This window comes from Molossus molossus, unplaced genomic scaffold, assembly GCF_014108415.1.
Source record: "Molossus molossus isolate mMolMol1 unplaced genomic scaffold, mMolMol1.p scaffold_m16_p_6, whole genome shotgun sequence".
NCBI classification, from domain to species: domain Eukaryota; kingdom Metazoa; phylum Chordata; class Mammalia; order Chiroptera; family Molossidae; genus Molossus; species Molossus molossus.
In genome coordinates, this window is record NW_023425399.1 from 106,365,520 (window position 1) to 106,392,247 (window position 26,728).

Here is a 26,728-nt window from a genome sequence, read left to right on the forward strand (position 1 = left end):
TGGGGCCTGAACCTGGGCAGAGTATTCTGTGTAAGGCAGTGTCGGCGCCAACCTTAAGTCACGTCTGTTAGGCACAGTCAAGGTTCATTGGGACCATATAGATCAAAAGGGGATGATGGAGAACTGAGGTGGGCAGTCCAGGGTCACAGCGAGGGAGCGTCTGGGTGATAGCCAAGATCATCGGTGTGGGTTTGGGCTCTTGCTTGTGGGGCAGCATGTGTGTTGGTGTGACTTTCAGGGGGGCAGTAACACCTCTGCTCTTGCCCAGGATTTCTAGGAGCCTTGGACCATACTCTGCAATGCTTCTCTTGGCAGAAGACTGTGCCGGCCATCTGGCCTACCAGGACGCCAGGAAGCTCATGCCCTGCGTTGAATGGCATCCGAGTCTTGAGTCTCCTGTGGATCATGTCGGGGCACACCAGTCAGATGGCCGCATGGCTGTCTTTGGGTGCGGAGAACTGCTGAGCCTTTATGAGTGGACAGGAAGAGAGTGCCTTTTGTGTGAGGGGGTCACTTTGGGCCATAGGATGGGAGGCCACAGCTTTCCTTCTGTTTTAGAGACATGGCCGTGACCTCCCATAAATGAGTTTTCCAGGCCAGTGTCCAGTGGCTGCTTTACCTTCTCCGAGGTATAAATCAAGCACTTGACTACCAGGTGGATAGTGATACCTGAGAATTGTATTTTCATTGTCCAAACAGCTGGGCTTCCTGTTCATCATGATTCATGAAGCCAGAAACTAACTATTTTTTTTCTCCTAGAAAAACAGACAAGCATAAATAAATAGTGTACATTTGTAAAATCAATATTTCTCGGCCTTTCCCAGTTGCCACAGTCCTGAAGCTATCAAACATCCCCAGTGGTATGCTCCACTCAGGTGCCAAATATATGCATCAGAATTGGGGGGCAGCCAGGGTAGTGTGAAGAACCTCCCAGGAGATCGGTACTGTTCCGTGAACAGGTAATGCTGCTGTAGCCTCAAGGGAGCCGAGGCCACCGTGAGAGCACAAAGGCTCTCGAGGCCTTAGTTACAATTAGATACCTCAGTCACGCCCTTTAATTTTGGTCCAAGTTCCCCTCTTAAGTGAATTAGGAGGACACATAAAACCCTCTCAATACAACTGAAAGTTGAAAGTGTTTCTCTTGCTTTTTTAGAAAAGATGAAAGTCACATGACTTTTTTCTATTACACAAATAGACACCACTTTTTATGTTTGTTACAGATAATGTGCTTGAATGGAAAGCCAGAGTGCTCAGAAACCCACTGTACTTTTATTCTCGGAGTGGCCCATTCTATCTTGGGGTCGACACGTTTTTCCTGATCAGGTAATACAGTGTTTTTTCCCCTGCTACTGTGCTTGCTATTTGTTTGGGAATGTGTGTATGTGTTGCCATTCTCACTTTAGTAAGAAAAACGGAATGGCTCACATTTACTGACCTGGCCTTTGCTTCTGTCCATCTCAAGACAGTACTGCTGTCACAAGCTCCTTCCCTTTGCATTTTCAGTTTATTCGGTGAGTTAGGATGGCTCTCTAAAATGGGCCTTTTGCAAAAGGTGATTGTATTTCTCAAAATTGTTTATTTTAGTGGATCTCAAATTCTGGTTTGTGGACTGATGAGAATTCATGATAAACTTTCCAGTTCTCACTACAGAAAAATGTGAAAAAAGAAAAATAATAATGTGATGTTTCATAAAGCTATATTTACTTAAATTAATTACTGAGAGGTAAACTTTCTTTTTTTTTGTTTTAATCCTCACCCAAGGATATTTTTCTATTTATCTTCAGACAGAGTGGGAGGGAGAGAGAGGGAGAGAAACATTGATGTAAGAGAGACACATCGGCTGGTTGCCTCCAGCACAACCTTGACCAGGGCCAGGAATTGAACTGCAGCCGAGGTACATGCCCTTGACGGAATCAAACCTGCCACTTCTTGGTCTGCAGGCAGACGCTCTAAGCGCTAAGCCAAACCAACCAGGGGTAAACTTTCTTTTTTATTTTAATCCTCACCCGAGGACATTTTTCCATTTTTTGTTCAGATAGAGTGGGAGAGAGAGAAGCATCGACGTTGAAAGAGACACATCGAGTGGCTGCCCCCCGCACGACCCAACCAGGGCTGGGGACAAACCGCATCCGAGGTACATGCCCTTAGTGGTAACTGAACCCGGGTCTCTCTGGACCACAGGCCGACGCTCTAACCGCTGAGCCAAACCAACCAGGGCTAAACTTTCTTAATTGTTTAGCAAATGTCAGGTACTGTGTGAAGTACTTTGCAGCATTACCTCATTTAATTAATCCTCGTGATGTCCCTGTGCAGTAGAGACCACTGTTAAAATCCCCATGTTTTTAGTTGAGTTGAAATTCACCTAACATAAAATTGACCACCTCGCGAGAACAACTCAGTGGCATTCAGCACATTCACAATGTTGGGCAACCACCATTTCTATCTAGTTCCAAACATTTTCATCACCCCCAAGGGAAGCCTCATGCCCACTAACAAGTTACTTCCCAGCTTCCCTTTCCTCCAGTTCCTGGAAATCTGCCTTCTGTGTCTAGATTTTCCTGTTTGGGACATTTTTTATAAACAGATTGTATAATATGTGGTCTTTTGTGCCCAGCTTCAGTCACGTAGCATGATGTTTTTGAGGTTCTTCAACATTGTAGTATGTATCAGTACTTCATTTTTTTTTATGGGTGAGTAATATTCCATTGTATGGATAGACCACAGTATTTCCACTTAGAAGAGAAGGACATTGAGATTGAGGGGGACAGTCCCGGAGGACGGATGATTGAAACCTAGGCAGTCTGACTCCAGAGTTCACTCTTCGCCGCTGTCCTGGCTTGCCTCCGCCTCCCCTGAGTCAATATTCCTTCCTTCACAGGGAGATGGCAGTGGTGGAGAGCAGCTCTTTTTATCAGATGCTGAGCATTCATCCATCCAACCACGATCTATTGAATGTTCATTTGCTAGGCATTGTTCCAGGTCCTGAAATATATTAGTGAATAAAACAAACAAGGACCTCCCATGGTGCTTCGTGTGTGTGTGTGTGTGTGTGTGTGTGTGTGTGTACATGCATGGGAAACCAGCAATAGACATAGAAATAAACAAGAAACAATCGGATAGTAATAAATATCAGGAAAGAAATAGCAGAGAAGGAGACAGAATGGGTGTCCGTTTCAACGAGGTTGGAGAAGGCCTGTCTGATGAGGGGCTATTCGATCTGAGACCTGAATAGCAAGAAGAAGCCAACCATGGGAAAGCCCAGGACAGGAAAGTTCCAGGCAGAGGGAGCAATTAGTGCAAAAGGGCTAAGGCAAGAGAGAGTGAGCCTTGTTAAAGGGCATGAGAGGCCCTGGGTCATCCTGAGCCATCAGAGGGGAACTGAGCATAGTGCAGGAAGGGGCACGGGGAAGAGGAAGGCAGGAGGGGGCGGGGCCCGACCACAGGATCTTGTAGCAATGCTAACGAGTTTGGACCAGAGTCTTGGTGAAATGGGAAGTCACTGGATTGCTTTAATTTGGAAAGTGATGTGATCTGACATTTTAAAATGATTACTCTGGCTGAAGGGCAGAGACAGAAGCAGGGAGATCAATCAGGTGACCTTTGTGGAATTTCAGATGAGAGATGATAAAGCTTAGACTGGGAGATGGTGGCTGGGATGGAGAGAAGGTCATGTTCAAGTTATGTTTTAGAGGTGAAATCGTTGATGGATTGGATGTGAAATGTAAAAAAAAAAAGAGGAGTTGAGGATGACTTCCAGGCTTTGACTTTGGCATCTGAGTAGATGGTGATGTTAGTGATCGATGTGGAAAAGGTCAGAGGAGAAGCGGGGTCCAGAGTCAGGCTTTCTGTTTTGGACAAGTCAAGATGAAGGGATCTCTGAGACATCCATGTAGAGATGTTAAGTAAGCAGTTGGCTCTGTGTGTCCAGAGCTCAGTGGAGTTGTCAAGGATGGAGATGGAAATTTTGGCGTGTGTGGGATACTGGTGGTTTTTGAAGCCACAGGAATGAATCAGATCATGCTGGGAGGAGCATGGATCCTAGGACATCCGGTGTCCCAGTCATTGGACACTGGAAATAGGAGGAGGAGCCTGACAAGGAGCCTGCTGAGCAATAGTGAGGGATTACTAGTGACCATTCACTTTCCTTAACATCCCCTGATATCCTGGTGGCTTGTTCCTTCTTCTCTGTCAGGTTTTTACTCAAATGTCTTGTCCCCCTATTTGAAAGGGAGCCACCCGGCACTCTTTATTTCATTTTCCTGATTTCTTTTTTTCTCTTTATCTAACCATTTTGGCTCCTCTTTGTTCTCCACTGGAATGGAAGACGGGGTATTTTCTGTTTTCTGTGCTGTTATCCCGAAAGCAGTGCAGGGCACACAGTACTGCTCAGTACATAGTTATTGAATGATTCCTTAATTCCATCACCTCAAGACCCTTGAGTGGTAGTTTCTTGGGGCAATGCAGAAAAAGTAGGGTACAGAATGAGCTCATGCTAGGAGGTGGCCTAGGTATCAACAGGGAGTAGCCTAGACAGGCAAAGGTCAGAGTCCACCATCGGCAGCAAACCCAGCAGAGACAGGGAACCACTGGGCACAGACTTTCCCACAGGGCATAGCTGAGTCTAACCAGGAGACGAAGCCCAACTGGCAGCCCAAGGGCAGGGCTGTCCGCCCACAGCCCAGCAAAGACCAGAACTCCGTTCCCCGTTCCCCGCAAAGGAAGCTAATAAAAACAAGGCAGAAACACACACCATCTGCTGAATGCACCGATGGCAGAGCTCCAAGCCCTGGGAGGCGGCTGGCGAGGACAGATTGGGATCGCGGAACCAAAGCCAAAGCTCAAGCTGCAGAACTGCCTGCCACCAGGAGGGAGAATGGAGGGCACGAGAGGCCACTGGTCAACCTGGGCCATCAGTGGGTAACCGAGACAACAGAGAAACCATCAGGTCAGCCCCAAGATATCCGAAACATAGACCCCGGTTACTGAGATTCCAAATGTCCAACAAAACGACAGGTCTGTTCCTCCCTCACACCTGGCTTGGCCTGTGGCCCAGAGAGGGCTGTGCCTATTATCAGTGGTTTAGAGAGTCTGATGCCTGCACAGTGGTACCAGCATCATCTGAAAGCTTGTTAGAAATGCACATTCTCAGGCCCCACCCCAGACCCACCGAAGTAGACTCCTGGGCTGGTGTAAGCCCTCCAGCTGCTGCCGCTGCCTCTGCAAAGGTCTGAGAACCCCCAGGTGAGCCCCAGTGAGGGATGAGGACGGGACCAGGAAGCCACAGAGATCCCAACACTGTCTGCCAGACTAAGAAATACATTTTTTTCTTTATCCCTATTTGCTTTTGTTTTTTTAATTTTTTTATTTTTTTCCTTTTTTTTTTTTGTTCAGATAGTGTGGGAGGGAGAGAGAGGAAGAGAGAGAGAGAAACATCGACGTGAAAGGGACACATCGAATGGTTGCCACCCGCACGACCCAACCAGGGCCGGGGACAAACTGCAACCGAGGTACGCGCCCTTAGCGGGAACCGAACCCGGGTCTCTCTGGACCACAGGCCGATGCTCTAACCACTGAGCCAAACTGGCCAGGGCTGCTTTTGTTTTTTATTGCCAGTCTCAGTAACTATTTTTTTCCTTCCATTTTTTATTTTATTACTTTATAAAGTACATATATTCCTTTAAGTAAACTTTCTGTTTGAACAATGGAAATGTTCCCAGTAGTGATACTTTGCATGGTCATCATACTAAGAGCTTAAAATCTTCCAGCTCATACAATTCTCACAATAAACATGCAAAGCTGGAGCCAACATCATTCCATTTTCACAGTTGAGAAAGTTGATGTTCAGAAATGAAATAACATACCCAAGTCCCCCAGCCAGGCAAGTTAGAATCAGAAATCAAATATAATGTTTATTTCATGGCAAAACTCGGTCTTAACCGCTAGGTCACTGATGGGTTTACGAAGGAAAACCGAAGATGTGAATAATTAGCCAGTGATGGTTTAGAGTTCTTTTCTACCTCTCAGGGTGACTTGCTACATCTCTGTCGCAGGGTTTCACTCTCTCCCGGCCTGTTTAGGTCTCCGGCTCTTCTCAGTCTCCTGGAACTTCTGATCTTGCTCCGGGCCTGTCTTTCTGCCAGACTTTCCCTTTGCTGTCCTCATGAACTTGAAGGCTGGAGCGCATGACCACACACAGAGGGTGACCGGCCTTGCTTAGCAACCCCGCTGGCGGGGGGAGGGGGAGCTGGTCACACTGAAAGGAAAGGCTTGCTCAGGCCCCCCGATTCTTCCTTTCCTGAAATTCAGAGGAGGCCGGAATCAGAACAGACTCCTGATTCCACGTCTCGGCGCTCTTCCTTAGATGTCTCTATAAATTCTGTTCCTCTGCTGGTGGCTACTATTTGCTGCATTTCAAAAGAAAATCTAACTGGCAGAGAATAAAGACATTCTCCAACCCTCCCCGATCCCTTCCAAATCCCACCCAATGCACAAGAAAGGCCTTTTGCACAGGAAATACATGTGTTCCTTAGGGAGACACCTATAGGATCCTTGGTCTAAAAGTCAAAAGGTTGGGAAACTCATAAGCTTGCTTACCATCAAGTTCTAACTCAGGGACAAAACCTCAGTTTCTTCAGCTGAACATTCTGAGCAAAGGGTTTGTCATGGGGGTATGTTGAATGAGAATTCTCACTGGGATCTTGGGCAACCCACCTAACAGTCTTTTGTGTCTTCAGTTCTGTATTAGGTAAGGAGGATCAGTAACCTCGTCCCTTTCACCTAATAGGGCTGTTCATTCATCTGTTTGATTATTCACTCACAAACCACCGCGAAGTAGTTTGGTGTGTCTCAAGCAAAAGCAACCCCAGTGGTCATACTTTGAAAATGATGTAGTACACCCTGGCCGGTTTGGCTCAGCGGTTAGAGCTTCGGCCTGTGGTCCGAAGAAACCCGGGTTCGGTTCCCACTAAGGGCACGTACCTCAGTTGCGGTTTGTCCCCGGTCCTGGTTGGGTTGTGTGGGTGGCAGCCACTCGATGTGTCCCTTTCACGTCGATGTTTCTCTCTCTCTCTCTCTCCCCCTCCCACTCTGTCTGAACAAAATATCGAAAAATGTCCTCGGTTGAGGATAAAAAAGAAGAAGAAGAAAATGACATGGTGCTACAGAAATGAAAGGGCCTGACATTATCACCGCAAAAGACCACGGGGGCAGTTGTTCACTTTCTCCAAGTACTTCTGGCCCCCCTGCCTCGGACACTGGGTAACATTCCGCCTCCTGGCCCCACTGTGGCCGGTGGACCACATCCCTAGGTCTGACCTACGAGGGGGGCCTGGTATTGCCCTACCCCTGGGAGCGTTAAGCATGTCCTTTCTGGGCTAGGGCATGTCATTGCTGGTTGGAGGCCCTCCAGAACTCTCTTGCCCTCTGCTGTGATCACTGTGAGCTTGGAGAGTCTGGCTGCTCCATCAGCCTGGGTCATGGTGAAAAAGTGCTGACCCAAAGTGAACGGCTGCGTAGCATAAGCAAGAAAAAAGTGGTTATTGTTCTAAGACTTGGAGGTGTTTTGTTACTGCAGCGAGACTTATCCTAGCTTGATAGAGACAACCACATTAATTAACCAGTGAGCTGTATCTCCGATCAATAGTGCCTGTGATGATGCTTCTCTCTCTCAGTGGCTGGTTAAGTGTGAGGTCGTTTTTAAAGATGCTGCCGTCTTCCGGAAAAGGAATCACCGCCAACATCATACTCAGATACTACTTTAGTCGCCTTATAAGGTAGGCTTATTTGTATAATTTCTCAATTTACTATTGCTGTGTAATAATTTATGATTTTTTTCTTATTTAATCCTCTTTTTTTTAATCCTCACCCAAGGACTTTTTTTTTTTTGCATTTATCTTCAGATAGAGCGGGAGCAGGGAGAGAGAGACAGAGTAAGAGAAAGAGAGAAAGAGAGAAACATTGATGTGAGAGAGACACATCGACTTGCTGCCACCCACACAACCCCAACCGGGGCTGCGGACAAACTGTAACCAAGGTACGTGCCCTTAGCAGGAACCGAACCCGGGACTCTCTGATCCGCAGGCTGACACTCTGACTGCCGAGCCAAACTGGCCAGGGCTAACTCTCTTTTGAAAGAATGCTTAAAGAAAAATAAATGGAGAGAAATCGTTTTCTTCCTTCAATACAGTAGGTTTTTGCTGATTTAATGGCTTTCCAGTTCTCATGGTACTTGTCCTAATAAAATTTGAGCTATATTAAACCTGCAAAAACATCCTTGTTCCTTAGCTGATGGGCAGTGGATTTCAATGAAAATTTGTCAGACAGGCATGGACTCTAGATTCAACAGGAGAATTTGTATGGCTCTTGAAGGTTGGTAATAATTGGATCCTGTAAATTAAGAGTGTTAATGGTAATGATAAAGATAAAATAAGATACAACCAGGAGAGGGGCCGGTTGACAGTTGGGATAATAGTCGTTCTGCTGAGGAGGTAGGATGATGATCTTTGCGAGTGTGCGGTTGGTTGGAGCAGAACGATGACGCTTTTGGGACAGAATATGAAACCAGTGGGAGAGCAGAGTGGCAGGTATGTCATGAGACAGTCTAATTTTAGACAGAAAAGGAGCTTCAACTCATGTAACCCAACCCCTCCATGTACTTATTTTCTAAGTCAGTTGGTTGCCAAACTAGAGCCCAGCTCTCATTACTCAGAGCCCATGCCCTTCTTGTCCCCCTATATGCTCTGAAATGGAAGGGGGAGTGTTGAAACAATCTTCGGGCTAATAAAACCAGTGGGTAAGAGCTGACTCTAGTTTGTCTGCCGGGCCTGCGTGCCGGCTCCATCACTGACCAGCTGTGTGACCAGCAAGTGTTGTAGCCTCTCTGTGCTTGAGTTTTCCCATCTCAGAAATGGAGAGAATAATGACATCACTTTGTAGGACTCTCATGAGGATTAAATTAGATAATGTATGTAAAGAACTTGGGAAAGTATGTGATGCACAGTAAGCCTTTAATAAATGTAAGTTATGTTTATTACTGTTGTTATTGTTATTTACATGGTTTAACTTTCCCTCTAAATAGGCTAAGAGTGAGTCCAAGCTGAGGAATAGACCTTTATTGGTTTCTTTTCACCGTGGCTGTGTGGTTTCTTCCACCTTCTATTACGTCGAGCGCTCGTCCTGGGAAGGACAAAATACTCTGTCACTGTCCCTCGGGGGTGTGGCGCTGGGTCACGCAGCCTGCCTGCCCTCAGGTCTTCTGGAGAAGAGGGACTGGCATCATTCCAAGGGTTCCTAGTGACAAGATGGGTTGGTTAGGGTTTGCAATGGGGAATTCAATGACGGGGTGGGTTCTGCTGGGTAAACTTGCCTCAGGGGAGAAATCCTGGAGCTGGGGATCGAGGAGTGAGAGGTGTTTCCCCAGGCAGAGAAAGTCATGGAGGGGGCAGGGAGAGTTCAGGGTGGGGGGGAGGGTGGTGAAGCATTACGGGGGCAAGGTGGAGGCAAGAACCCAGGGAGCCATCACTGTAGACCTGGCAGGAGAGCAGGATGCGAGTGGCGATGGCGGCGGGAATGCACAGAGGGCAAGTCAAGGATACACAATTTCTGGCCCGAGCCACACGGCAGATGGTGGTGGCATTCTTGAGATAGGGAGGTCTGGAAGAGTGCCACGCTGAATCCAAGCTGGGACAGCACTGTTGAAAAATGGAGGGGACCGTCACCAACCCACAGCTTGAACTCATCCTCTTAGAGGTACACCCAGTGAGAAAGCAGCCATGCCCTTCGCTGTGCTCCTTCATGCTGCCAACTCTCCGTCATACTCAGTGATTTGTCGCTTGCCTACTTACCTCCAGAGGAGTGGAAGTGAGATAATTTGTTCACACCCTCTTTCTGCGTTTATCAAGGGTCCCCATGTGCTAGGCGCTGTGCTACGCCCTGAGCATGTAGCAGTTAGTAAGTGTGGGGTTACATTCTCCTGAATAGAAGTAGATAATGAAGAAATAGGCACCATTCAGTTACGATGTGCAAATCAACGTATGATGGGCCAGTGATGATAAATGCCACAAAGTGATAATTTGGAGAAGGAAGTAAGATGGGGTCTTTCTCTGTAAAAGTGGTCAGGAAAGGTGATATTTGTCAAGAACCTTGAAGGAAGTAAGGAAATGTTCTAAGCAAAGAAAATGCTGCGAGGGAAGCAGGGTCCATGCAGGGGCGACCACGTGCAAAGGTCCTGAGGAGGGAGCATGCTTGGTGTGTTTGAAGGATCTCGAAGAGCCCAAAGGTGCTGGAGTGGAGAACAGGGAAGGAGGTCAGAGAGGTGGGGCGGGGTGGGCGGACGGCCCAGGTCCCGGAGGGTCTTTGGGCCACCTGCAGGACTTTCCGTTTTATTCTGAGACAAGAAGGCTTTGGAGGAGTTCACTAGGGCAGTGGCGTGGTCAGATGGACATTTCCCAAGAATCACTCTGGCTGCAGGGCGGAGAATAGACTGTAACCAGGCAGGGGCAGGAGACAGGAGACCAGTCGGGAGCTACGGCAAATTATAAGACCCTGCAAAAACCCAGCTTCAAGGGGTAGGTCAGCACAGAGGTTATCTCATGGGAAATGAGGAGAGGAGGTATTCCAGACCCTTAAAACTGTGTGATTATTCCAATGATGAGCCACATTTTAAAGTTAGGTTTTTAAAAAAATAGGTTGTGATAAAAATGCCTAACTATAACAGATGGTTATACACTTCAATTAAGGGGCCCCCGTCCAGTCTCACTTCCCACAGGGCACCTTTAACAGTTTCTTGTGAATTCTTGTAGAGACTTTCCATGTACTTATAGGCACTATTTTTGTGAATAGGATTACACTATATACTATACCGTACTATACTATACTATACTATACTATACTATACTATACTATGTACACTCTTTTCCACACCTCTATTTGCATGCAAGAACCTGCCTCTCTGATTTTAGAGGTTGCCTGGGGTGGCATTGTATGGTAGACCATCGTTTATATAACCTGTCCCCAGTAATGAACATGGAGGTAATTGTCAAGTTATCTTTGCTATTTCAAACAGTGATACAATGAAGGTACATATTTGTGCAATTGTATGAGCATGTTTGCAGGTATATTCCTACCAGTGCAATTGCTAATTCGGTGCAGCTAACGTTTTGATGGACATTTTCCAGTTTATTTTTCTACCCACCAGGCCGAGAACCCCTGCTTCTCAAACCTCCACAAACATGGCTAGGATTGCAATTTTAGTCTTTGAAAAACCACTCTGACTTTAAATTTGCTGGAAGCTTGGAAAAAACTGAAGCTCATGTATATTTATATGACCCTTTCAGTGTTTCAGTTTTCTTATTGATCTCATTTAATTCTCAAAAAAAATCTTAGAAGGTAGAAATCCTCCTCCTTCGAAGAATCGAAGGAGTCATCATCTCTGTTTCCCATAGAAGAGGAAAGAGAGACGTGATAATATTTTCTCAGTGTGAAAAATTTAGACAAAAGCAGAATTCACGCTGCTAGTTCGTTCACTGTAGCTTCTCCAGTCAAGGCCCACCCAGCGGCCTCCGCTCTGCCCCACAGCCGGGCTCACAGGCTGCATTTTTACCAGCACCCCAGGGAGGGCCGTGGACAATGAGTGGGGGACGCAGACTCTCTCCTGTGGACACCTGCTTCTGGGGGGAGCAGGGAGCTGACTTGCTCTCCCGGGGGAAGAGGAGGAGACAGATGGCGGGGAGGGAGGCCTGTGGGAGCAGCTCCCGGGCACTGGTCTGATGGCTAGTCCTGGCGGGGCCCACACCCAGGGAGGCTCTGTGTCTGGTGCCAGAGCTGATCTGGGGTGTTGCACCTTGGCACCGGCCGGTGCCCTTTCTTTGACTTTGATCAGCAATTCCAGTTCTGCTCCACACATGCCCACAGCCCTTCTGGGCAGTCCCAGTGAAGGAATTTCTCACTGGGGAGGACAGGAGGCCGGAAGGTCTGGTTTCTGAGTGCAGACCGGAGGCTGGGTGCTGACCCATGACTCACTGAGGGGGCACCTCCAGCCGCCCCGCCCTTCCCATCTGCCACACCCACGCCAGGCCCCCATGCCAGCCCCCCACGCCCCAACGCACCGAGGTGATGGAAGAGCTGTCGGCCATGTGCTCTGCCCGAGTTGCACTACCCTGAGCTTTTCAGTGTGTTTTTTAAAAGAGTCCTCTGACCGCAGCCCACCCAGAACTGCGTGTGCCTCTCTGCTACAGAGCCTCGCCCGGAAACTAGCCCCGTGCGGCCCGCACACACGTGGCCCCTCGAGATGCACGAAAACGTAAAAAATGCACACTGGATTTTGTAGGCTCAGCAAAAGGAAGGACAACATAAAATAACTCAGTAATTTCTTGTATTGGTTACCTGTTGAAATGAGATTATGGATTCATTGGGCTAAATAAAGTATATTATTACAATGAACTGTACCTGTTTCTTTTGACTTTAAAAAATGTGGCTACTACGATACTAGGGGCAGATGTGGCTGGTATTATATTTCTACTGGACAGCGCTGGTCTAGACACAGGGTGACTTATCCATCATCTTTGTAGCTGCTTCAAATCCCACGTGGAGGGAGGTAGGGTGTGAGGGAAGGAAGGACGAGATAAATCAAGGAAAGAGAGAGGGAAAGAGGGAAGGAGGAAGAGCTTTTCATCCAGGGAAGCCACAAAGGAAGACCATGAACCGATGTCAGGTCCCTGCTGCGTGTGGTTGAGCCTCCTTGGGCAAGTCACTCGAACTTGTCTGACCTACAACTTCCTCATCAGTAAAAAGCGGTAACAGCCCTGGCTGGTTTGGCTCAGTGGTCAGAGCGTCAGCCTGAAGTCCAGAGACACCCGGGTTTGGTTCCTGCTAGGAAGGGCACCTACCTTGATTACAGTTTGTCCTCAGCCCGGGATGGGGTCGTGTGGGTGGCAGCAACTCCATGTGTCTCTCTCGCATCGATGTTACTCTCTCTCTCCCTTCCTCCCTTTCTCCCTCCTGCTCTATCTGAAAGATAAATGCAAAAATGTCCTCGGGTGAGGATTAAAAAAAAAAGGCAGTAACAGTTGCCCAACAGGAGTATTTTGAGGCTGGAAAATATCTACGAAGTTCTTAGCTCGGTGGCTGACTCATACATCTTGCTCAAAGAATAGTATTTTGCATCAGCAGCACCTAAGCCAGCACATAACAGGTGCTCAAGAAATGATTTTGACCCATGAATGTTTAAGGTGCAGGTGGGAGGTGGTTGTTCACCCAGTAGGTTCTGTTTCAGAGCATCTTACCCCCATTTCCCTGTGTCCGTCCAGGGGACTGAATGGGAGCTCTGTGGAGTCACCTCTCGCCTGGTTCTTTCCCGCCAGGTTGCAGCCTCTTCACCTGTACTCCGTGTGCTTGTTGGTTGGACTGTTCTCCCTCGCTCCCTGGGGACCCGTCTGGGAGGTGCCCAAGCTCCACCTGGACAGCTGCCGGCGAGCGTGGTGGACCAACGTGCTGCTGCTCAATGACTTCCTGTCGGTCCGGAACGCGGTGAGTCCCGAGGCGCAGAAGGATGTCGAGGTGGTGTCTCCTGTGCCATGGTTCAGTGAGCTTCCCAAGGGCCACCTGAGGAGTCTGGTCCCCTTCTTTCTGGTATCTTCTTGGGAGTACTAGTGACGCCGTAGGAAGCTGGGCTCTGGGCGAGGAGACCGGACTCCGGTGATGGAGCGCGTGGTGACTGCGTGAGGCTCGGCAGGGGAAGGGATCAGGGGAGCAGGCATCGAGGGGCCAGCCATCCGGGTGCATGTCCCGAATGCCGCAGACCCTGCTCCACATGGTTCCTGTCTCAGTCGGTGTCGCCCCCGGGGGAAGGGCCGGTTTCTTCACTTCCACAGAGAGAGCCTGTAACAGGACGGAACTCTGCTCCACACCCCACCAGAATGAATTAGATTCAGCTTGAAGCCAGTCTGACAGAGCAACATTTGTGTACACTGGCCTTGGCTTCCCCCAAGCCCTCATTTGCTCATGATGAGCTTGGAGTAAGTGAAAGTGAGGGAGCTGTAATTAAAGCCTGTCACAGATTTTGCACGTGCCTGGCAAGTGCAGCTGAAGAGAGACTCACTAGAATGTCGCTAATTATGCACATGGTCACTTACCGACTAGACACTGCCCCTGTTTCCAGGTGCCCAGCAGCTTCGACAGGGCACATACCGCCATCTAACTGCCTTCCGGCGGGCCCGCGCCTGTGCCAGGGCCTGTGGGGTGTAGCCTGGGCTGTTTCCCGAGGTGCAGACTGCTTGGGCCGTGTGTGGGAATCAGTGGTAAAGACACCAGCTGTTACCTGTCGGAGGTAGAGCCCACCTTAGGTCTTGGGAGCAGAGGTGTGAGGCCTCAGATTTCCCCACCAGAGAACTTGTCTCCAGCTGGGACAAGGAGAGCTGTCACTTCTGTTGGTTAAATCCGGTCTCCCTTGGAGGGGGGTGGGGACCAAGATGCCTTTTATCAGTGAAGCTGGAGGAGATTGCCCCTGGAGTGTCCTGACATCGAGAAGAAATACAGGTGACTGCCTCAGTTCACACGACGGTAAGAAATGACCGCTGTGGCGTTGGCCAGTGATCTCATGTCAGTCGCCTGTGGGAGCTCTGGGTTTCCCACATAACTTGTCTGGAGCCAGACTCCATTCTATGGTCACATTCTCTCCTCCTCGGGCGGGGGCGGGGAGGGTGGGCGTGGCCAGGAACAGGGGGCAGCAGTGACCCACCGGACTCCCACCGCACCGCAGTGATAATTATTCCTTGCATTTGTGTAACATGATAGAGTTTAGTTCCCACAGCTGTCCTAGGGGATTAGCTATTGTTTTCTTTCGTAAACAATAGAGAAAACTGAATTTCCATTTTGTAAGCGGGAACCTACCGTCCAGGCTTGTTACAGAGATGAGACGAGGTGAGGTCTGGGAGACACCTGGAACTCAGCATTCCTTTCTCTTCCTGAGAAATTCCCCACCTGCCCACTGAACTCCTCTCCTGGCTCAGGAAGTGGGGACAGTGGGACAATGGGAGGCAGTTCCTGGTAACGGCACCGGAAGTGACCTTTGCTCTCTTTGCAGTGTGCTGGCTGGACGTGGTACCTTGCCAACGACTTCCATTTCCATCTCATGACACCGGTGATCATCTTCGTCCACGGAAAGTGAGTCTCACTGGGACATGGTGTCTCCCCGTGTGTCCTTTTCCACAAAGCTCTCGGGGAGTGCTCCAGGTCTGGGGACGGCAGCTTGTAAAACCGGGGATCGGAACTTCTCTGACGGTCTACCTTCTCCACTCTCCTCCCATCTTTGTCCTGCGCAGACCAGGCTGTGCCTTCGCAGTGTGGTCGGCGTGTGTGACGTCTCATGCTCAGCTTCCCCGTAACTGGTCTGCGAACACGGCCACATACGGGCATGACCTGCACAGCGGTCAGTTTTAGGATTAAGTACCAGTCTGAAGGCTGGGCATCCAGATTGTTTCCAGTTCTTCATGACTATGAATGGCATTGCCATGAGTGTCCTGGAACACACCTTTCTTTCTCTTAGTTATTTCCTTGGGGACGTATTTGCAAGTGGAATTACTAGGGCAAAGGGTAGGGACATTTTTGTGACATGCTGTGAGATGGCTCTCCAGAAAGACTGAAATAATTTACAGTGCCCCAAGAATCCATCCTGTGCCTGCCTCACCACGGGGGTGACTTATCAACCCGGATTTTTGTTGGTTTTAGAAAAATTTTAAACAAAAGCCTCAGCTATTGACAAAGAAGTAGATAGTTGCGCATCATCCATGCCGTATTTTAAAAGATTTATTCTCTTTTGTTAAATGTAGGACAGTGGAAAAAACATTAGGATGAAGAGAGGGGAACACCATCACCCCAGACCCGTCTCCTGCCTCAGGGAGACATGAATTCCCCGTCAGCATTTTGGTATTTATCCTTCTGATCTTTTTCTGCATGAAAGGGTTCTGCATATACAATTTAGTATCTTTCTTTTAATAATTTTATGACATAAGCATTTCCCTAGATTAGTTTTTTTATCTATTTTACTTTTTTTTAATCCTCACCTGAGGACATTTTTCCATTTTTTGTTCAGATACAGTGGGAGGGAGGGAGGGAGGGAGGAAGGGAGAGAGAAAGAGAGAGAGAGAGAGAGAGAGAGAAACATCGATGCGAAAGGGACACATGGAGTGGCTGCCACCCGCACAACCAACCAGGGCCGGGGACAAAGTGCAACCGAGGTACATGCCCTTAGCTGGAACCGAACCCGGGTCTCTCCGGACCGCAGGCGGACGCTCCAACCGCTGAGCCAAACCGGCCAGGGCCAAAATTTGTTATTTTGACATGTAAAAGAAAACACTCATTTTTCACATTCAACTTGTAAGTCATTGATTCCTAGGGGGCGGAGCTGAGTTCCAAGTATGTGCCGAGCAGCTCTGTTCGTGGGTACCCGATCACGCCTTGCTGAAGGCAGACCTTTGAATCTCCGGCTACCCCGTGATGTCGCCCATTCCAGCCTCATGCAAACATTCACACTACTGCACAAACGGAAAGGCATCACAAGTTTATTTTAATCTAAGACTTGAGCATTAAAAAAAAAGGCAAATTTGCCTTTTCATATCCACGTCTTAAACTCACAAAGCCTTCTATATTCAAATGTAAAAGTTTTCAGCTGTTAAAAAAGCATTCCGTGGCTAATCACTAAGAGGCGGTTTGTGGCACAGTGAGGTTGAGTCAGAAGACGTAGGTTCAAATCCTGACAGGTAAGTGACTAGCTAGGGGACCCAGAGTAAGTCGCTGGATTCTCATTGTCATTCTTCATATCTGCAAAACGGAGAGGCTAACACTTCACGTCCGCGGTGGAGGACCAAGTGAGATCATGCACTTGGGAATTAGCTCAGTACTTGCTTGTCAGTGATGTGCAACCCTGGTCAACTCAGTCCCCTGTCCCTTGAGATTCCATGTACTCGCCCTGGTCCCCAGCCACCATCTGCGCAGTAACAACAGTGCCCCTCCCAGTCTCTGCAGGGACTGAGGGGAGGGGCTGGGGTACCCGCTGTGAGTGTCTGCTTTCTGCTCCTGGCCTGGGCAGCAGTCCCCTTCCTCGGTTTCCTCCCTAACCGCCCTTTCTAGAAGGCAGTGCTGTGGAGCAGGCTTTAAGGAAGGTTTTGGGATGAGAGGTTTTGCGTTCTTCTTTCTGCTCAGCCTCACCCGCCTCACACTTCCTGCTTCATCACTTCTCAGTTCTGTCTCCTCCGAGGGGCAGGGGCGTGGAGGGATGTGGAGACCCTGAATGCCTGCCGTCCTGGGGCGGGTGTGTGGTCTGTGTCTGTGCCTCCTGGAGGGAGGGAAGCGGGTGAACCCACATTCTTTCCCCAGAACAAAAGCATCCTAATCTCATGTCTTACTTTCTCAGGGTGGGTGTGTATGTGTGCAATTTTTGATAATAGAACAGAACTGATAACAGCATATGAGATTGACTATGGAATTAAGATCTGATAATCACATTGCTATTTATTTTGGGAATGAAGAGTAGAAAAAAACAAACATCCTCTTGTAGAAAGACCTACCATCCAACGTCTGCTTATACCCACATCTCTCCAGAATGAAGCTATGGAAAGTGGCGGGAATTAGAGTGATTGTCTCCCTTCACCCCAACAAAGAATTCAGCAAGGAAGGTGGACAGTAGATAAAGGTGTCTTTGGGATGCTGAGCAAGCTCCCCATCTCCCAGCCCCTTGGAGGGGGTGGGCTGGTCATCCAGAGGACTCCTGGGTCACTGATCCCCCAGTGGCCCAAGGAGAGGCTCCCGAGCAGGAGCTGAGACGTGCGCAGGCTCACTGGGGCTCCACATGGGGTGGGCTCTCCCTCTGGCCAGAAACTCAGACCTAGGGGCTCCCTGGGAGCAGGGGAACAGCTGGGCCCGCGCTCTGGGCTGTTGCAGTTCTGCTCTGTGCTGGCCGAGGCCCTGGAGGCGCTGAGGCCTCGCCAAGTGCCTGCAGGTTCAGGTGCGGCAGGAACAAGGCCTCTGCGGCCCGGCGGCCCTGGCAGGGGCAGGGGCAGGGGCAGGGGCAGGGGCAGGGGCAGGAACGAGGCCTCTGCAGCCCGGCAGCCCTGGCAGGGGCAGGGGCAGGGGCAGGGGCAGGGGCAGGAACGAGGCCTCCGCGGCCCGGCAGCCCTGGCAGGGGCAGGGGCAGGGGCAGGGGCAGGGGCAGGAACGAGGCCTCCGCGGCCCAGCAGCCCTGGCAGGGGCAGGGGCAGGGGCAGGGACAGGGGCAGGAACGAGGCCTCCGCGGCCCGGCAGCCCTGGCAGGGGCAGGGGCAGGGGCAGGGGCAGGAACGAGGCCTCCGCGGCCCGGCAGCCCTGGCAGGGGCAGGGGCAGGGGCGAGCCTCCGTAGGCTTCCTCGGAGCTGCTCTGATGGCTGATCCTGGTGTTTCCTGAAGAAAGCGCAAGGCAGATCCTGTGGGGTGTCCTGGCCAGAGGCTGGGGGCAGACAGAGGCCTGGGCAGCCCGGGCTTGTCAGACCAGAGGGAGCACCCTGCTAGTCCTCCTCCTCCGGGCTGTTGGCCTTTCTGAGGGCCCGTATGCTCCAGAGAGCGGGACCGCTGGCGAGTGTGGATGCTCGGGCCTTTCTCAGTCCCCCTGCCAGGAGCCAGGCTGTGGCACTGCTCCCCTGCGCTGGCTGAGGGACGCCTTAGCACCAGGCCGTCGGTTCTGCGGGCACAGGCCCGGATTGGGGGCCCAGGCTCGGGGAAGGTTGTTTTGGTGCCTCTGTGGATCATTTGCTCGGGCTGCCATCACAAAGTACACGCATGGCTTAAACAACAGGCATTTATTTCCTCCCAGTCTGGGGGCTGGACGTCTGAGATCAAGGTGCTGACGGCCCTGGTTTCTTCTGACGCCGCTGTCTTTGTCGACGGCCGTGTTCCCCGTGTCCTCGTGTGGTCCCCCTGTGTGTGTCTGTGTCCTGACCTCTTCTTCTAAGGCTCCAGTCATATTGGATCAGGGCCCACCCCCTGACCTCAGTTCACCTTAATGATCTCTTTAAAGACCCTGCCTCTAAACAGTCACGTCCTGGGGTGCCGGGGGTCAGAATGTGGGGAGACACAGTCCAGCCCACAGCAGTCTCTGTCGGGGGCTTTGTTCGTTCAGCTGTGGGGGGAGTAAGCTAGTGGAGGCTCATCTGAGTCCTGAGAGAAGGTGCCCCAGATTGGGCTCGAGTCCCCGGGGAGTCAGATAAACAAGTACTGGGGTGAATGGGCTTTTATCAGATGGCCTGGCCGGTTTACCACCCACCGAGGACGGTCAGTTACCACACTCCCCTGCCCACGCTCACTGCAGACATTACTAATCAGTCACAGCACCACTGAGCTAAGACTCCGCCTCCAGTCCGAGCATTCCGACTACACTAGAACTGGCTCTGGACGACAGTCATTCTCTCCCTGTGTCACTATGGTGATAACTGAACCTCATCTCTTCCTCACGAAAACCATGGCAGCTTCAAGCAGAGGAACGGGCTTGTCAGAGGCCTCACCCAGGTAGGGCCATGCCTGCTGCGTCCTCTGCCCGTGTCTGACGTTTCCACTGCAGAGGCCGCCGCACATCCTCTTGGTCCCAACCGGCAGATTTCCGAGTCGGTACAACCAGACGGTGCCTCGCCCCGAGCCGGTGTCCCTCAGTGTCATTTCTTGCCCCAGAACCTCCCGCATACTACAGCTGGGACTCCTTTGGGAGCCTCTCTGTCTTAACGCACAGTCCCAACACGCGCAGGAATTCATTTGTGTAGGGTCACCCTTGACCTACGGGGGACAGATGACAGTAGGAAAATGCTTCCCTCTTTCATCCCTCAGGACAGTTTTCAGGTGCATTTTATTTATTTATTTATTTATTTAATCCTCACCTGAGGACATTTTTCCATTTTTTGTACAGACAGAGTGGGAGGGAGAGAGAGGAAGAGAGAGAGAGGGAAACATCGATGTGAAAGGGACACATCGAGTGGTTGCCACCCTCACGACCAACCAGGGCCGGGGACAAACTGCAACCAAGGTACATGCCCTTAGCAGGAACCAAACCCGGGTCTCTCTGGACCGTAGGCGGACGCTCTAACCGCTGAGCCAAACCGGCCAGGGCTTCAGGTGCATTTTATAAGGCTCTGCAGAACATTCTGGAAGAATTCAGCATCAGCCACCTTGATAGCTCATCCTTGCAACGAATTTCCCTGCTCCTCTGTTTCCCTACCCGATCCCTCATTTGCATCCCATGATATTTATCCCCCCTGTGCCTGGAGTGGGTGCCTGGGCACCTGTTTCCCGCCCTGCCTCTGACAGTTCACTTCTCTCCCAAGTCAACCACCACTAGGTGTGGGGCTTCATAGGTGACAAGGGACATCCCAAGCATGGTGTCATTTTGAACTGTACAGTAAGCGTCAGGGCGAGGCAGGTGAGGATGCCTTGACTATCCCTTTCTGGACAGGAAGCTCAAGTTCAAGGTCCTGCCCAGGGTCCCGTCTAAAGGCTAACTCAGCTTCTCCAACTCCAGCGCAGCTCTCGCCCCGCTCGGCCACAGCTGCCCCCACGTCAGCCCCTCTCTAAGGCAGGCCCAGCCTTTCCCAAGGCTTCGTCTTCGTGTGCACAAATTCTGCAGGGGAGGAAGGTGAAGAGCATTCTTGTCAATGTCCTCTCTTCTTTGCAGAAGTAAACATGTCCTTGCCCTCCTCGGGGCCGTGCTGTTCCTGGCAACGTTCTCTGCCTCTGCTTTGCTCACGCTGGCTCATGCCCTTCCCGTGGCAGCTCCATCAGAAGCAAGGTAAGCGGGTTCCCAGCCTGCCGGGCTCTGCCCCTTGCCTGCCCTGAGAATGGCCAGGACCTCCCAGGGAGGGCTGGGGAATGAATGCCAGGCTGTTTGCACTGTGCACAGCGGCTGGTGGGAAAACTGAGTGGAAAATGCTCAGCCCCGATGGAAAAGTTGATGGCGCTTTTGTTTCCAAACTTCTGAACCTTTCAGCTTGCACTGGGGTCCTCTCGCCACTGAATGCTTCCAGAGGGAGGAAAGCAGCGCCCCCACGTGGCTGGCTGGTGTTTCTCCTCCAGCAGCAAAGTGCTGCTGGGAGGCTCTGTTGTTGGATGGAGAGACTGAACTTGAGGAAGTTGGGGTTACCCCTTCAAGGTCACACAGCTAGTAAGGGGCATAGGTGTGAGCTGAACCTAGGATCTTACACACTGTGCTGCTTTGCCTCCCTAATGAGGTATGTCTAACAATTCTTTCTTATAACCACCCTGTGTATTATACAAGATAAACTGGTGCAGTTACCTGCTGATCTGTTCTCGATGCAGCAATTAGTGATGCAAATGAAAATCAGCCTGTCAGTCATCTGCTCAGTCCCCCTGATGGCCATCCGTTGCTCTCAAAGCAGAATCCCTGTCTGACCTCATCCGTCACTCCCCGGCTCTGGACCAGCTATGCCGGCCTCCTTACGTCCACACACCAGCCATGTTCCCTCCTCAGGGCTTTTGCACTTGCTGTCCCCTTACACTAGATGCTTTTCCTGTAGAGTCTAGACCGTGGCAGGGCTTGCTCCTTCACTTCCTACAGGTTTCTGTGCAAATGTCACCTTCTCAGAGCAGCTGTCGCTGACCACCTGATGTAAAATAGCCCAGAACCATCCCTGGCACATAAGTGCTCACTAGGTATTTCTGAGTGGGCTGAATGAATGGAGAAATGACTGCACCCTAGGCCTTTCAACCAGGGGGGCATCCTGCCCTTCTGTCATGTAACGGGCATGGCCAGGTCACTGAGAGGAGGCTCACCCCTGTCTTGCCCAGTGGTTTTCAGCTCTGAATGCACACAAGTTTCCCCTGGGGGGCTTTTACTTCCTTCTTATGCTCCCAGAAAGCACCATCTCGGACCAACGGACTCACTGGGGTGTGGTCCAGGTGACCGAATTTTGTACGAGGTTCCAGGAAGAGATTCGTGTCTTTCCGAAGAGGTTCACTTCTGAGAACGGCATTTTTTGAGTCCTCCTGACATACCAGCCATCAGAAACAACTACTGGAAACGAACACCACCATCATGTTTCCTTGGGATCCAGGGTGGCGGGGCCCACGGGAATTTGGAGGGTTAGCAAGCCAGCTGTGGCCTACGGCAGGGTCACGGGGTCCCTGTGTGTGGATCGTTACTGAGGAAATGAACAGATGTACCCCAGTTTTCACTTTGGAAATGCTGACTGACCCAGGGGGCATCTGAGAGACTCTTTTCTGTGTCCAGATCAAGCATAACCACTTGTGCTATTTCCTTGTGTTTTTCAGTGAAAATGCATCCGTGTTGTATTTCTTGGAGTACTACACTAAGCCGTACTGCCGATGCGGGCCCTTCCTCGTGGGCGTCTTCCTGAGCATTTCCATGCACCAAAACCACGCGGCAGACGTTCTCAAAACGAAGGCAAGCTTTCTTTTGTCATTTAACTTTCATTTGAACATGAGTCGAGAGCCATGACAAGTGGCAAAAACAGCACAGGTCCTGTGTCCCCTTGACCCAGGTCCCCCCACTGTAACATGTTACATAATTATTGTCACAACCGAGAAATTGAACACAGTACGTCCAGGGGCCTGAGGCCCGCAGGCGTGTTGTATGGGCAGACAGTTCCGTGCAGTTGGACCACGTGTGCAGATTTGTGTCACCGCCACCACAGTCGAGGCTCAGAGCTCCTCTGTCACCACAGAGATCTGCCTTGTGCTGCCTCCACGACCACACACCCACCCTCCCCTCTCCCACGCAACCACTAATCTGAGCCTCCCGTTTTAGTCAAATCCGGGTACTGATTGTGGTTTATAAATAGACACCCAAAGCGGCAGTAATGACACAAGAAAGGAGGTTGGTGTGGAGAAGTAAACTGTAGCCCAGACGGGCTCTGAACAGCACTGTTCCTTGCCCTGCAGGTGCGGACGCTGCTCAGCTGGATCTGCTCCCTGTCCACCCTGTTCGCGGTGGTCGCTGTGGCGTATGCAGTGGACGACACCTCTGCCACCCCTTCAGCGGCCGCCGCTGTCTACCAGGCGCTGCACCGGACCCTGTGGGCGGCGGCTGTGGGCTGGGTCGTGTTTGCATGTCACGAAGGCTATGGAGGTATGATGTTCGTGGGCTCATGCTGTCCCTTTACAGGTGACAAGTATGAAAACAATGTGCAGAGAGGGGCCAAGAACTCCGAAACCTCATTCTGTCCATCTCCTTGAGGAGAACATCCCGCATGTTCCGTTTCAGAATTTACAGCGGCTTGTGTACAAATTCAGGTTCAGGGAGGAAGATGGGCAGCCTGTCCAGTGAAGCAGGTTTAGGAGTCGGAAGAGAACAGGCAGGGTCGTGAGAAACAGTCCCGGCGCAGGGAACAAGACTTCTGGGGGTACCCACTGGCCTCGGTTTACCCTCCTGAGGGTAGAGACTGAACAGCCGCCGAGGTCCCCCGGCCCTTTGACGACCAGGGACACTGGTCCTGCTGAGTCTGGTCTTCACGTGCAGAAATCAGGCAGAAACGGGGCGCAACTGGAAAGATAGGAGTCCCTTCCCGGGTGGAAAGGCCGGTGCCAGTCACCCGACGACCTTCCCTTTCTTCTCTGTCTGACCGAGGTAGGAACGTGGCGTGAGGTGCCGGCAGGTGAGCAGACAGGCTGGCAGGAAGCGTCCAGAAGAGCTGCTGGCCCACGCTGGCCTCAGGGAGGGTGCCGGAGCCAGGTGGAGGCACGGCGGTGTGCCCTCGGGAAATAATCAGGCTGGGCTCAAAGTCTGCCCTGGGAGGGCCGCGGTGATCATACCAACTCTGCTGGCTGGTGCCAGGCCCGGGGAGAGCTGGGCCCCTGTGGGCCCGGTGGCACTGGCCACACCCTGTGGACGGAACCCCAGCTGTTTCTTAGGGAGGAAGCGGTGCCTGGAGATGAGGCGTGTGTGAAGGTCGCACAGCTGGACCGTGGCTGAGGGAAGTGACCCCGGGACCGAGTGCGAGGCCAATCCCGTTCATGTCTGGGCCGTGGTCCCCCTCAGAGGTTTGATCATTCAAACTGGGCTTGAATGTTATCAGTATGTAATGATGCGGGATTTTTTTTTTTTAAATCCTCACTTGAGGATATTTTTCCATTTATCTTCAGGTAGAGTGGGAAGGAGGGAGAGAGAGAGAGAGAGAGACATCGATGTGAGAGAGACACACTGACTGGTTGCCTCCCACATGACCCCAACCAGGGCCGGGGAAGAACTGCAACCAAGGTACGTGCCCTTGATTGGAATTGAACTCGCAACTCTTTGGCCCACGGGCCGATGCTCTGACCACTCTGGCCAGGGCACAATGCAGGATTTTTTTCTTTACTATTTTATTTTTCAAAGCTTTGACTTCTATGGAGAAATGATGTTGAAGAGGAAACGGGCCCTATCTCCCTGATGTGTGTGTTGATGGACAGCTGTTTGGATCACCTGACCACACCCTAACAGTGCTCCCCACTGGGGACTGTGACCCTGAGCTGTCCACAGGCCTCAGAACATAAACAAGTGCTGCCCCTGGCCTGGCACAGGCCACCCACGATGTGGGGGCCACAGCTTCCCTTCTCATGGGCGAGTGAATGGCTCACCCCACCCCCTTAGCGGGGAGGGACTTAGGTGGTCAGCATGAACCGAACGTGCAGTTTTATTAGTGCAGAGGAGCTAGCAGATGCTGTCAATCATCGCCTGGAGGGGTGTCAGCTCGGTTGCTGCAGGCGACCCCCGGCCCTTTGGCTCCTTCTTGGGTGGGTTGTCTTTGCGATGTGTGTTGTCGTTAGCCAAGCACAGTTAGGGGTGCGAGGATGTCCAGAGTTTGTGTCTCCAACACTAGTTTCAAACGTCAAGCTCGGTGAGTCGGTGGATGTGGGAGGGGTGGGGGTTAGATACATCTTTCGAAGGTGTGTCCACGTGCTAACCTGTAGAAAGAGTATGAAGAGAACATTTGAAGGTGTGTTTAATTCAGACTTTCAGGATGAGAAGGGATCCTGTTGACTCGAGTCGCCCTTCCCTTCATCGTCGGTCAGTGTCACAGAAGACCTGCTGGTCCTGTTCTGCTCAAGGTCTTCTGTTGAGTTGCCCATGTTCCTCTTTCAGTTAAAACCTTTCACCGACACCATTGTCCTCAGATCTGAACAGTAGATGGGCCCCTTGTAAGGGGTAATTCTTTTGGACCCAAGTTATGGAATATTTGTCCTGAAAGACCTAGAAGTCAATCAAATGTAAGCCACCCAATAACGGACAAAGAGTCCAATGCCTAGTGATGCCAATGCCTTGTCCCAAGGCCCAGCAGCTCGTGCGGCTGCACCTGAAGCCAGGACCCAGGCTGAGAAAGGACCTTGCACTTCGTTTTGTATGTGGCGTGTTTGTACTCAGGGGTTGAGACTGCACCGAGGCAGTAAACTGACTGTAAACTCATATTAGCTTCTCTGATAGTCTCATCCTCCTGCAAAGGTAGGTCGGGTTTCTTTGTGTGCATTCTCTTAAAAATGATAATGAAAGAAGACCTTCCTCGAAGTCCACAGACTTAGGTGCAGCAGGCGGAGGGAGCGGCGGTGACATGGTGTCTCCACAGACCAGAGGGGCACACGGCTCCAGGAGTCATGCCTCCCTCCCGCCAACAGGTCCGGTAAACCAGCTGCTCTCTTGGGGCGTCTGGAGTTTCCTGGCCAGCATCGCATATGCTTGCTACTTGGTGCACCCCATCATCATCCTCCTCTACGGCGGCCTCCAGGAGACGCTCCTGCACTACACGGACATCAACATGGTGAGTCAGCAGCTCGCGCTCCCGCGGCCCCCAGGCTCTCGTCTGCGGCAGCCCAGCAACCAGCAGCCCGCTGGCTTGTCACAGGCCTGTTGTTCTTTGTTTTTTCCAGGACGAGCTTCAGCACGGGTGAATGTCTTGGCTTTATTTGTTTTATTTTGAATGTTTAGGGCTGTGTGTCCATTTCAGACAGCCAGGATGGTGCACTTTAAGACCCAGACACAAGGGGACTCATAGTAAGATTGTGTTCCCTGTGCCCCCTTCTCTCCAGTTCTATCTCTTCTCTGGACACTGCGTGCTGACCTTCATCGCTGGGCTGGCCCTGACGCTCTTCATTGAGAAGCCATGTCAGGAACTGAAGTGGCGCCTCCTGGGATCGATGCCCGAAGGGCCAGGAACGGGGCAGTAAAAGCCCGAAGAATGGACGGCCCTTTACTGGTGTGAAGGACCACAGCAGAGGTGGACTAGTGTATATAATGAGTGCCTTGTCCTGAAACGGGCTGTGAGTCTGATTTTGTGAATGTTTGTAGTGTACTGGTTCTCGGTGTTTAATCTATAAAAGAGTTCGAAGTCTTTACTATATAAATGAGTTCCGTGATCATCTTTTTAGTAGCATAATAGTTACCCTTTGATGTACTTTTTAGCAAAAATTAATTCTGGATATTTTTGGTCTCCTCCTGTATATTTTTTCTATATCAGTGATCATAGAAAAACATCAAATATAGTGAGTTGAATGTCATTTGGGTTACATGCTTACTTTTCTTATTAAAACCACGCTGTGTAGTTTTCCTCCTCATAATAGTTTTTGTGTTATTATAATACCTTTGTAGACTAGAACTTTTCTTGGAGCCTCAGGATGGAGTGACTCACTAGCGTGTACAATTCGTCGGTCTGTTGTTACAAATCTTCCAAAGATTATCTTTTCTACAACGTGGTCCCTGTGATGGGTTAACTTG

General features: G+C 50.9%; 1 protein-coding gene across 1 annotated transcript in view; it reads left to right on the forward strand.

Annotated features, from left to right (window-relative positions):
* The window catches only part of LOC118619283 (O-acyltransferase like protein), a 50,585-nt gene extending 24,404 nt beyond the window's left edge, over positions 1-26,181 (forward strand). Inside the window, exons 6-15 of the mRNA XM_036245969.1 lie at positions 269-448; positions 1,221-1,323; positions 7,671-7,772; positions 13,359-13,524; positions 15,080-15,159; positions 20,684-20,797; positions 22,297-22,429; positions 22,927-23,113; positions 25,633-25,775; positions 26,044-26,181. Of these exons, the coding sequence (XP_036101862.1) occupies positions 269-448; positions 1,221-1,323; positions 7,671-7,772; positions 13,359-13,524; positions 15,080-15,159; positions 20,684-20,797; positions 22,297-22,429; positions 22,927-23,113; positions 25,633-25,775; positions 26,044-26,181 (1,346 nt within the window). The remainder of the gene's footprint in view (positions 1-268; positions 449-1,220; positions 1,324-7,670; positions 7,773-13,358; positions 13,525-15,079; positions 15,160-20,683; positions 20,798-22,296; positions 22,430-22,926; positions 23,114-25,632; positions 25,776-26,043) is intronic.
* The last annotated feature ends 547 nt before the right edge of the window (positions 26,182-26,728 follow it).